This window comes from Vulpes vulpes, chromosome 1, assembly GCF_048418805.1.
Source record: "Vulpes vulpes isolate BD-2025 chromosome 1, VulVul3, whole genome shotgun sequence".
Lineage (NCBI taxonomy): Eukaryota > Metazoa > Chordata > Mammalia > Carnivora > Canidae > Vulpes > Vulpes vulpes.
The window spans coordinates 188,366,394-188,378,867 of NC_132780.1; the positions used below are offsets into that span (position 1 = coordinate 188,366,394).

The following is a 12,474-nucleotide window of genomic DNA, read 5'->3' on the forward strand; positions in this document are numbered from 1 at the left end:
TATAATTGAAGTTGTATAACATAGGTTTTCTTAAATTCAGTTTCTTTGTCTGTAATAAAATAAGCTTATGTTCATATTAGTATGAATTTAGGAGTGGTATTTTATAACAGTAATTCTATTTGGAGTCTCCAGTGAGATATTCACTATCTCATGTATTATAATAAGTGACAAAATTATTCTCAGTTTGCCAAAGGAGGTTTGCTAGTTAGAACAATCTTCAAATCTCTCATAAAAAGTTATACACAGAAAATCATTATTTAAAATGAAAAATTTATAATAGGTTTTATACTGGGACTAAAACAGTGCCTTTAGACAAAAATCCTCCAAAGCTCATAAGAGGAAAATAATGTTTTAAAAATCAGTAGTGATACCAATTTATGAGAAGTAATGAAAATAGTGTTTCCTATTTTTTTGTGTGAAAAAATGTTTTATCTTCCTTTACTTATGTGTTAACCCATTGTATTTATTTATTTGTTTGTTTGTTTCCTACAGGCACACTGGGAAGGTCTCACAGGCAGAATAACTTTCAACAAAACCAATGGCTTACGAACAGATTTTGATTTGGATGTGATCAGCCTCAAGGAAGAAGGTTTGGAAAAGGTACTTGAGTCATTCAACCTATTTACTTTAATTATTAAGTGAAAAAAATCCTAATGAAGGAATAGGGAAATATTCCCTTTTGTAGTCACATTTCATGGGCATTTGACTTTATCAAATAACTCTTAAAAATACATATTCGATTCATTATATTGAATATAATAATTGAGAATTAGTATTCAAGGATAAAAAGTGTCTTAAGACAACTAAATATTTTATTTTCTCATCAAATGTTTCTTATACTTTGAAATGCATATAATCTTTATTAGCTTTAGGATTTAATATAGTAATTAAAAGTATTTATACTTCTGTTTGCATAGACTTTCCTATTTGGAGCAGGTCATAAAAAAGGATTAAATACAGAAGCATATTTCTATTGCTGGGTCATAGTCAAGTGAAATATCTGACTTAATGTATGCAAAGTAAATTAGGTATGAACATAAATATATTACACTCATCTATCTTATTTGATTATATTTCTAAGGTAAAGTACAGACAAAGATTATAGAATTTGGATATATGCTTACTTTAAAAATACTTTAGTGTAAGTTTGTTTATATTTGTAATATATGCATTTATATATTTTTCCTGGTAGACTCATTAAAAATGTATTAAGATATTTTGATAAGAACTTAAGAAAAATTTATATTTGACTGCAATAGTATTGTTTTAAAGATAGTAAGGTATCTTATATTTCATCTAGCAATTAAACATGGAACATTATTTATAAATGGAAACTTGAGTCATAAGAAGAGGACTTTAACCTAAGAGACAATAGTATATTTGAATGTTGATTCAAATTATTCTGGAGAAAGAAAACATGCAATTTTTGATAATGTTACCAAGATAGGGAGAAATACAGCATGACCAACTGATGACTAAGTTTGACAGGAATATTACCTTCTCTCACTGAGAGTTTCAGATTGTACCTTTTGAAAGACCATGCAAAGTCAAGAATCTTTCATAATAAACTGCAAACCAAATATTCATGAGGCAGTCACTTCCTAACTGCTTTGCTCCCATGATGAGAATATTATTCTATACCCAAGACTGGTATTGATAATGGTAGGGTTTAGTCAGATCTTACAGGTTTCATACCAGTATTTACTGGAGATACTGTCTTTTTTTTTTTTTTTGGAAGTATACAAGTCACTAGGAAGAGCTTTGGCCTTTTTTATATTTCAGCATACCAACAAAGAAATGGCAATGCCTTCTTGTTACTATAGTCCCTGTAAGGAAAACATTAGAGAAGCTTTTCTCTAGGCAATAATGTGGATTATAGAAAGACCCTGAATATAACGCTTACCATGTACGTGTGATGATCAGCCAGACTGATAAACAGGGTACAACAATGTGAATTATACATGTTGCCTTGATATTTCAAAAATATTTTGTACACTTCTCTGAAATTTGAAATTTTGTTTTGATAAATTAATTACACAAAATCTTTAAAATAAAGGGGTTTTTACATACAGTGATAACTCACTTGAACATAAATATGATGGAAAACTGTCTGTTCCACGCTTTACAAGAGCAGTAAAAGAATATTTCTGACAAAGGATGTAATTAAGTAGAGTCACGTATATGAGGTACTTAGAACTAGCTTTTGAATAATGGGGAATTATTGATTGGTAGAGATTGAGTCATTGCAGAAAGAGATAACAATATGGGGAAAGACAGCATAGCATTTGATTTAATCATTTAACACACACACACACACACACACACACAGACTCACACAGAGGTGGGAGACAGAGCTAAAATGCTAGATTTAAGTCATAAAGTGAGCACCATGTTGAGATATTTGCAATGTATTAGTATACAATATGAATTCAAAGAGGGAATGGCCTGGAGGCCTATGGGATGTGTAGAAAAATATTATAGTTTGGAATAATTTTAATATGGAGCCATGTGTCTCAAACTATTCTGAGTGGAAGTGAGAGATGCATAAACAGTGACAGAGGCAGTAGCTGAATCTTCAACAGTGTTGTTAATTCAAGGAATAGCTGACTATTGGGATTATGCTTTTAAGGAGTAATGGAGGAGCCAGGTGATAAAAGTAGGAGAAGCCAGTGATAAAAGCATAAATCAAAGATTGGTGAGGAAATCAGTGGGGAAAATTAACATTAGAAAGAAATTGGAACAAATCTGAAGAGGCACATAAAGTACTGAGGTTGAGTGAAGGTAAATTAGAGAGAAGTGGAGTTAAAAGTTCAAATCAAATGCTTTCAATATCTTCAAAATCAGTGCATAAGGGGTATCTGGGTGGCTCAGTCAGTTAAGTATCCGACTCTTGATTTCAGCTCAGGTTATGGCCTTGGGGTTGTGAGATCCAGCCCCACACTGGTCTCTGTACTGGGCAGGAAGTCTACTTGAGATTCTCTCTTTCCCTCTTCCTCTACTCCTCCCACCCCTTGGTGCATACACACTCTCTCTCTCCATCTGAAAAAAATAAAAAATAAAAAATAAATAAAATAAAAAGAAGAAGAAAGCACATAAGTCATCAGATAAAAGAGAGCAGTTGGATTTAATTTAGTTAGATCTTAAGAATAATGAGAATTTTTTGGCAAGTCTGTGACAGACTTGACTTTTAATAGTAGGAATAAAGTGCCACTAGGTAGCAAAATATACTCATTTTTTTAATCTAGTAGAATGGTTAAGAGATCAAGGTATAGATTTAGGCAGAACTGGGCTCAAATCCTTGCTCTGCCATTTAGTATTTATGGACAACTTCTTTAACCTCTCTAAAACACAGTGTCTTCAACTACATTGGGGGTAATAGCAGTATCTAATTCATGAAGACTAATGAGTCTTGCCAAGTTTTCTTTTGCTTTGTCCTCAAACCCATAGGTGTAAAGACAGAGTTCCTACCTTTTTTTTTTTTTAATTTTTTTTTAATTTATTTATGATAGTCACAGAGAGAGAGAGAGAGAGGCAGAGACACAGGCAGAGGGAGAAGCAGGCTCCATGCACCGGGAGCCTGACGTCAGATTCGACCCCGGATCTCCAGGATCGCGCCCTGGGCCAAAGGCAGGCGCCAAACCGCTGCGCCACCCAGGGATCCCAGAGTTCCTACCTTGATAGAGTTCACAGTTTGGAAGGTTCAACAGATAGTGATCTTAGAGACTTAAATCACAATTACAGTTCTGTCACAAGTGTGTGAATTTCACCCTCCACCCAAGTTCTCTGTGCCGAATTTCTCATCTCAAAAAATGTAGGGTGCTAAGGGTTAACGTGAGAATATCATGGCTTCTAAGAACCTGGAAATACAATCTTTATAGGTGTTAAGGCTAAGAATTTAGTTATCCCCAATTCTATTTTTATCATAACTGGGTGAAGAAAATGAAAAAAAAAATGTGTAAAATGCTAGTTTTATCCATTACTTCTCCTCATGCCTACTTCTTTTTCCTGGCTTTATCTTGGTCATCTTTGTCCAGTACACTTCATTTATTCACTTGATCCTCTAAACAAATATAGAGTGAACCTCTATTTTGTGCCCTTATGAAGGTTATATCCTGGTGAAGGAAACCTGCCAATAATAAATGGACTCATGAAAGTACAATATAGGATTAGGCAGTAATAACTGCTAAAAAGAAAGATGACTTGTTTACATGTTTAGGGAACTGAGTTTGGGGTTGAAATGAGACTCTGAACACATCTTTTCCACTTAATGCCCAGAGATCAAATTGAATCTTTTCCATTCTATCTTGACAGGAACTTTGGTTGGAACACGGCCTGCTTAGCTTGTCCAAGAAGGGTCACTAATACTGCAGACACAGCTGGTCACATCTGTCCAAACAAGCTCTCCATGCCATGGCAATGCCTTCTTTAGAACAGTGGAGGAAGAATAAGGGGCTGAGGGGAAACTAGGTGCCATTCCAGTTATTGTCTGTCTCAGGCAATAGGACAGTTTGTTTTCTTTAAGAGCCTGGTATTCAGTACTCAAAACTAGGAAAAGGAAAATAATAAGTAGTTTTCCCAGCTTGAATTCTTCTGGTCAGTTCAAAGACCATATTGTATATTCTACTTCCAAAATATGTTTAGAATCCATCTATTTGTCTCACATCCATTGTTGCAATAATAGCCAAGGTACCTATCACCTGGACATCTATATTGGCACCCAAATAGACTTCTCTGTTCTATTCCCCTTATAGTTCATTCCCCATATGACAGCAGCCAGACCAGTGTCTTTGAAAGCAAATTGATCCATGTTATTGCTCTGTTTAAATCCTTTCACTTATTCCCACTGTATTTTGATTAAAATCCAAATGTGATTTACAAAGTACTGCCTACCTTCCCCCTCAGCTCTCACTACCATCTCAGATGTTTTCTGTGCATTAATTACACTGGCTTTTGCTTGGTTTTTTTTTTTTTTTTTTTTCACAGACACAAAGCTTTCTCTATTACTTTGGCAGGGAAATTTTCCCAGCTTGGAAAACCCACCCCCAGCCCTTTGCCTGGCTCACTCGTACTCATCCTGAGGGTCACAGAATGTCTTTCTTCCTTAGATAGGCATCCCATAAGCCTAACCAAATTTGACTTTCTTATAGTGCCCTGTACTTTTCCTTCCTGGCACAATTACACAGTGTGTAATTATGTATGCTTTCAGTTCCACTATTTACATATTTGGGGCCTAGCAAAGTCTCTGGCACAAAGTATATCCTCACGAAGTATTTATTGACTACTGAATGCAAGAAGAATCACCACAAGAATCATAAGAACTCCACATAGAATGCTTATTCAAGTGTCTGGTGCAAATTTATTTTCCTATGGCACAACATTTTTTTTCTTTAATTTTTCCAGATTTACCCCATACCTACACAATGAGAACAGAGAAATCTAGTAGTTAGTCAGTGGGCTGGGGTTGTAAATCAATGCTTCAAGGGGCACAGGATTTTAGAGTGCACAAGATGGCAACACTGAAGTCTGAACTTACAAGGATGCGCTATGTACCTTACATAATGCATTTTAAATCCTGACAACCCAATTCTACATCAAAGAGTAAAAATAATATTCTATTTATAAAAGTTCCCGTTTTCCATCATATCAATTTGTGGTATGGGAATAAACGAAGACCACTTAAATGAGAACAAACAAGTTATTATTCAGAGCTTGCTGTAGCACTTGTGTTTGGCAGAAATGCAAATGCAGGCAGGTCAGTGGAAAAGCTTCATAGTGGAAAAAAGGAAAGGCCTCAGATGTGCCCTGATTGGAGATTGTTAACAGGAGGAAACAGGGGGTGCTGGCAAAAGATAGGGACTGGGGGTTATTGAACAGATCTTGACCACTTTGGGCAGATTGCCACAGAGGTGGTTTGCCTTCCCAGATTGTTTGCTCCAGAGGCTCTGGGTCAAGTTCTATTTCATACATGGTCAGACTGTTGTCTATTTGTGTATTTAATCTGTCAATGGAATTACTGAAGTCACTTGGAAGGAGAGGAAGAAATAGCACAATGGTATGGTCAAGAAAAATTGACATGAGGAAGACAAAAATGTCTTCGTAACTGACAAAATGAAATTTTTTTGGTTTTTACTTTTCTTTGAATATGTAACTAGGGAGATGCCTGGGTGGCTCAGCAGTTGAGCGTCTACCTTCGGCTCAGGTCGTGATCCTGGAGTCCCGGGATCGAGTCCCATATAGGGCTCTCTGCATGGAGCCTGCTTCTCCTCTGCCTACGTTTCTGCCTCCTTCTCCTCTGTGTCTCTCATGAATAAATAAATAAAATCTTAAAAAAAATAAAAAGAATATGTAGCTAGGATATGATTTACTGCTGGAAATGGTTTAATCTTACCTAGTACTCTGAAGCTTAGCTATGTGTTTAGGAAAGAGCAGCTTCAGTTGGAAGTAAACACTTTATTAAAAGGCATAAGATGTTAAGAAATATTGAGAAGACACTTAGAATATAACTCACAAGGATTCTGTGTAGAAGAAAAATAGTTGGAAGCTTTTACAGGAGAGGTTTGAAATGAGATGATGACACTCCATGATAATGGTGCATTTCCAATGCAAGTTGAGTTATCTAGAGGCCATTTTGCAGAAGATTACCACTTATATAAAAAAGAATATTTTAAACTGTAATGCAATAATAAAATTACTTATAGAGCTGAAACTAATATAACACCATATATTAATTTTACCTGAATTTAAAATAAATAAAATAATAAAATCACTTATTTCTGCCACATGATTTTTCTTACCAAATGTACTTTGCAACCACCATGTATGTCATATGTTTTCCAAACAAACAAAAACAACAAGAAAAGTCTCTTTTCAAATGGATATTAGCTTTTAAGTAGAGGCATTAAACTAAAATCATTCTTGTTGTCCCTCTCCTATTTTTTTTTTTCTAGGATCAAAGTTAATTTCTTTTGGTTCTTTTGCTGATACTTTTTTTAATGTGATATTTCTATTCAAATAGAACTTGGAGAATAGAATTCTCTGTCTCCTTAATGGAAGTGTTTAATTAATCCTTATGAAACTGGCTTTTTGTTTTAATACATTAATTTTGAAAAAATATCAGGAAAAACCAGGTACATTTCTCTGGCCAGAGATGGTACTGAGAAGCTTGCAAGTGTTTAGGACTATGAACAATAACACAATGCTTGCCTCAGCATGTTTTCATAATACAATCAGATTCAAACCTCTACATCTTTAGGGAAAACTTTGAAAAAGAAAAGTGGATACAAAACGCATTTTATGGAATATATGTTTGCCAATTTCTACAAAGTTAAGAATTTATATATATATAAATATATATATTTTATATTTATATTTATATATGTATTTATATATTATGTATTTATATTATATTGTACAAATTAAATATAAATTATATATTTATATATTAATTATATAAATATATTTATATTATATATATTATATATTATATATAATGAAGCAAGATAATTCAAATTTGTAAATTTTTATAAAGTGTAATAACTTTGTCATACTTTACTTTTAAGGAAGCTTTATTTCAACTTTTTTTAAAAATAATTACTAACCTTTTATGTTTATCCAAGATCTGTTTCTTTTGGCCTGTCATGTTTTTTAAAAAATTTTATTTATTCATGAGAGACACAGATAGAGAGAGAGGCAGAGACACAGACAGAGGAGAAGCAGGCTCCATGCAGGGACTCGATCTCGGGACTCCAGAATCACGCCCCAGGCCAAAGACAGGTGCCAAACACTGGGCCACCCAGGGATCCTCCCATTTCAACTTTTGACATCATTTTTTTCTGAATATTTACTGCTTGCATTTGGACCCACTAATAGAAACTGGTATCTGTAATCCATAGGCTTCTTAGTAAAACTCAGATATTTTTATAATGTATGCAGAGGGTGCGAATTAGTAATGAAACCCTGCCTTCCTGAATTTATGGGCATAGATGTTCCAGGACAAGAACATGTTTCAAATTGCTTTTTGAAAAAGTTTTTGTAAAACATATGTATTTTTAGAACAAGTGGTAATTTCTATAGAAGTCTTTACTATTGACCTTTCTCTAGCCTGTAGAATCCTGTACTCATTAACTCCCTAGGAAAAAGGTGTTTGAATGGAATTTACAGTCTTCAAAATTTATCTAAGTGTGAAAATCCACACTAGATAGGTGAGAACTATTTCTTTGATAGATTTCTAGATACCTAATACATAGCAGTTTTTGATCTTTTTCTCTTTGATGGCATTTGATACGTATATCCTGGTCCCCATGACAACAATGACCCCAAACTCCCTGGAACTGAGATTTCTTTTGCTTCTCTGTAGGAAAGCAATGCTAATGGTGATGTTGAGTAGTCAGAAATGTGTTGTTTGCTTCTTAAAAAGCAAAATGCATCCTCCTCCAGATCTAAGCCTAGTGTTTTTCTTTGGAGATGTTAACCATTTAATTTGTCTAACTCTTATAAAGAATTCATTAAATGCCCTGTCTTACAACTGTACTGACATTTTTGGGCTGTGTGTCAATATGTTTATGGTCACAATTTTGCTTGATAACTTTTGATCTTCACAATGGTAAACTATTTAAGAAAACTCTTTACAGATGATATTTATGTTTGGAAATCAGTAGGATTATTTCATTTGAAAGCACACAATTCTTATTTTGTCCTAATAGAGAATACCACATGTTGACTTTTTTTTCTTTCAAACTACTGGATTTGAATTAAACATGTACACTAAACGTAATTTTTAAAGCATTGCTTTGATTTTAAAGTAATATCTGAACTACATTTTTAATTTTGGAAAAATGGTCCTTAATTAATTGAATGTTACACAGTGTTGTATTTGAGAAGAGTTAATTCACTGATTTAAATTTTATTTAAAAAATTAAAACTACCACCTGTCTCTAACTCTTTCTTAATAGTTAGGGTTGACTTTGCCTTAGACAAAAATAAAAATCCTCAAGGTGAAAAATTTATGTTTGGATTAGTTATCCCTTTCTGTTAGATGATTATATATTTATTGATTTATTGTCCTCATATTAACACTGTAGTTCTCAAATGGTGAAATTCTAGATCCTTAGGAAACTGACGGATAGCTAGTTTTAGGAAAGTAATTAATTGACAGGATTTCTGCGTCGTCCTTACAGGCCAAATTACTTATATATGAAGGTAACCCAGTTCCCAGGTAATTGTTTTTTATTATGAATTCTCCCTACCCGAAAGCGTGTAGGCATTTCTATGAAATGGTGCATGTTTATGTTTGGGGCATCACTGAGTGCCAATTCCTTCTAAGTGATCTGTTAATATGAAGCCCAATGGAAATAACAACTATTAATTATTAGTAGTACTTTTATTGGACAGTAATACAAACAACTATCACTACTTTTCATTTAAAAATTCAACATTGAGGGATCCCTGGGTGGCGCAGCGGTTTGGCGCCTGCCTTTGGCCCAGGGAGCGATCTTGGAGACCCGGGATCGAATCCCACATCGGGCTCCCGGTGCCTGGAGCCTGCTTCTCCCTCTGCCTGTGTCTCTGCCTCTCTCTCTCTCTCTGTGACTATCATAAATAAAAAAAAAAAAAAAAAATTAAAAATTCAACATTGAAAGGGATGAAGTAAGTGAAGAGAAAAATGTTTCTAATTTACCTTCAACATTTAGCAAAACAACTACTGTGTTGAAAATACTCTGTTTTTACTATGCTGTATCACTCCACATAGGCTTGAAATCTGACTTTGTAAACTGTCTGGAAAGAATGGGTACACTAGTTAATACAGAGTGGTTTCTTGTGATCACCATGAAGTCCTCCTTTAGGAAAATATCACTTAGGCTCTTTGCTCACGACAGATATATACCACAATTACCTTATCTATTCATACATTGATAGACACTGAGATTGTTTTCACATCTTGGGTAAGTAATGTAGTGAACATGAGGGTGTATGTGTCTACTCAGGTTAGTGTTTGTTATTTTGATTTTGTTTCTATTTTTGGACAAATAACCAGAAATGGAATTTCTGGATGCTATGGTAGTTCTATTTTAATTTTTTTGAGGAACTTCCATACCGTTTTCCATAGTTGCTGCACCAATTTACATTCCCACCAACAGTGCACAAGGACTCCCTTTTCTCCACCTTTTATACTCATGACTGATTCATTCTATAACTGGAAGCCTGTATCTGCCAGTCTCCTTCACCCATTTTGCTATTCCCCCTTCCTCCTCCCTCTGACAACCATCATTTTGTTCTCTATATTTACAGGGCTTATTCTGCTTGTGTTTCTTTATTCATTTATTTGGTTTTTAAGATTCCACATGTGAGTGAAATCATATGGTATTTGTCTTTTTCAATCTGACTTATTTCACTTATCATAATACCTTCTAGATCCATCCATGTTGTTGCAAATGGCAAGATATCTTTTTTATGGCAGTGCAATATTATGTGCATTATCTATCTATCTCTATCTATCTATCTATCTATCTATCTATCTATCTATCTATCATCTATCTGTCATCTATCTATCTATCACACTTCCTTATCCATTCATCTGTTGCTGGGCACTTACGTTGTTTCCATATTTTAACTATTGTAAATAATGCTGCAATAAACATAGGGGTCCATATATCTTTTTGAAATAGTGTTTTCATTGTCTTTGGGTAAATACCAAATAGTGAAATTATTGCATCATATGATATTTCTTTTTTTTAATTTTTTGAGGAACCTCCATACTGTTTTCCACCATGGCTGTACTAATTTACATTCCTACCAATAGTGCACAAGAGTTCCTTTCCCTCCACATCCTTGCCAACATCTATCATTTCTTTTTTTTTTTTTTTAAACTATTCTGACAGGTGTAAGGTGATATCTCATTGTGGCTTTGATTTGCATTTCACTGATGATGAGCACTGTTGAACATGTCTTCATGTGTCTATTGGCCATCTGTATGTCTTTGAAGAAATGTCTGTTTATGTTCTGCTCAGTTTTTAATTGGATTGTTTGGGAGTTTTTTTGGTGTTGAGTTGTGTAAGTTTCTTTATTCATTTTAGATATTAACCCCTTATTGGATATATCATTTGCAAATGTCTTCTCCAATTCAGTTGGTCTATTTTTTATTTTGATGATAGTTTTCTTCATTGTGCAAAAGCTTTTTATTTTGATGTAGTCCCAATAGTTTATTTTTTTTCTTCTTTGTCCCTTACCTTAGGAGAGGTATCTAAAAAAAATATTACTATAGCTGATGTCAGAGAAATTGCTGCCTGTGTTCTCTTCTGGGATTTTTATGGTTTCAGGTATCACATTTAGGTATTTAATTCATTGTGAGTTTATTTTTGTGTGTAGTGTTAGAAAGTGGTCCAATTTCGTTCTTTGGTATGTAGCTATCCAGTTTTCCCAGCACTATTATTAGAGAGACTGTCTTTTCCCCATTGTGTATTTTTGCCTTCTTTGTCATAGATTAATTGACCATATAAGCATGGGTTTATTTCTGAGCTCTCTATTCTATTCCATTGATCTATGTGTCTGTTTTGAATGTACAGATCTTTCACCTCCTTGGTTAAATTTATTACTAGTTATTTTATTCTTTTTGATGCAATTGTAGAATGGAATTCTTAAAATATTTCTCTTTCTGGTGGTTTGTTATTAGTGTATAGAAATATAACACATTTTTGTATATTGATTTTTGTATCCTAAACTCTACTAAATTTGTTTATTAGTTTAACAGTTTTTTGGTGGAGTCTTTAGAGCTTTCTGTATGTAATATCAGGTTATTTTCAAATAGTGAGAGTGATACTTCTTTCTTTCCAATTAATTTTTTTTTCTTACCTAATTGCTATGATGAGGACTTCCAATACTATGTTGAATAAAAGTGGCAAGAATGGGCCAGTTTGTTTTGTTCCTAATCTTAAAGGAAAGGCTTTTAGCTTTTCAGACTTTAGTATAATGTTAGCAATAGGATTGTTAGATATGCCCTTTAAAAAAAAGATTTTATTTATTTTTTCATGAGAGACACAGAGAGAGGCAGAGACATAGGCAGAGGGAGGAGAAGCAGGCTCTATGCAAGGAGCCCGATGCGGGACTCGATCCTAGAACTCTGGGATCATGCCCTGAGTGAAAGGCAAATGCTCAACCACTGAACCACCCAGGAGTCCCTATATGGCCTGTTTTATATTAAGATACATTCCCTTTATATCACTTTGTTGAGAGCTATCACTAAAAACAACTCTGTGAGGTCAAGAGTGCTTAGTTATCTTTATTCCATTTTAGAACTGAAAAAAGTACTGTAAAGGCTTGATTAAACCATATAATGAAAAAAAATTGTCATTCTGGAAATGGATTTAAAGAAAAAAGAGATTGTCTTGACTTCGCCCATGGTTCTTGTGATTAATACAAAACAAACCAAAAGACCTACTGGTGACAATTTCCTCAATCACTAAAAAGTTTTGAATTTTA

General features: G+C 34.1%; 1 protein-coding gene across 6 annotated transcripts in view; it reads left to right on the forward strand.

Moving 5' to 3' along the window:
• GRIK2 (glutamate ionotropic receptor kainate type subunit 2) overlaps positions 1–12,474 on the forward strand; it is a 641,615-nt gene that overhangs the window by 396,586 nt on the left and 232,555 nt on the right. For all 6 annotated transcript variants that reach the window (XR_011997276.1, XM_072738083.1, XM_072738081.1 and 3 more), the window contains one exon: positions 493–600. Coding sequence is in view for 5 of the 6 variants with exons in the window: in XM_072738083.1 (XP_072594184.1) it covers positions 493–600 (108 nt within the window). In the remaining variant the exon portion in view is untranslated. The remainder of the gene's footprint in view (positions 1–492; positions 601–12,474) is intronic.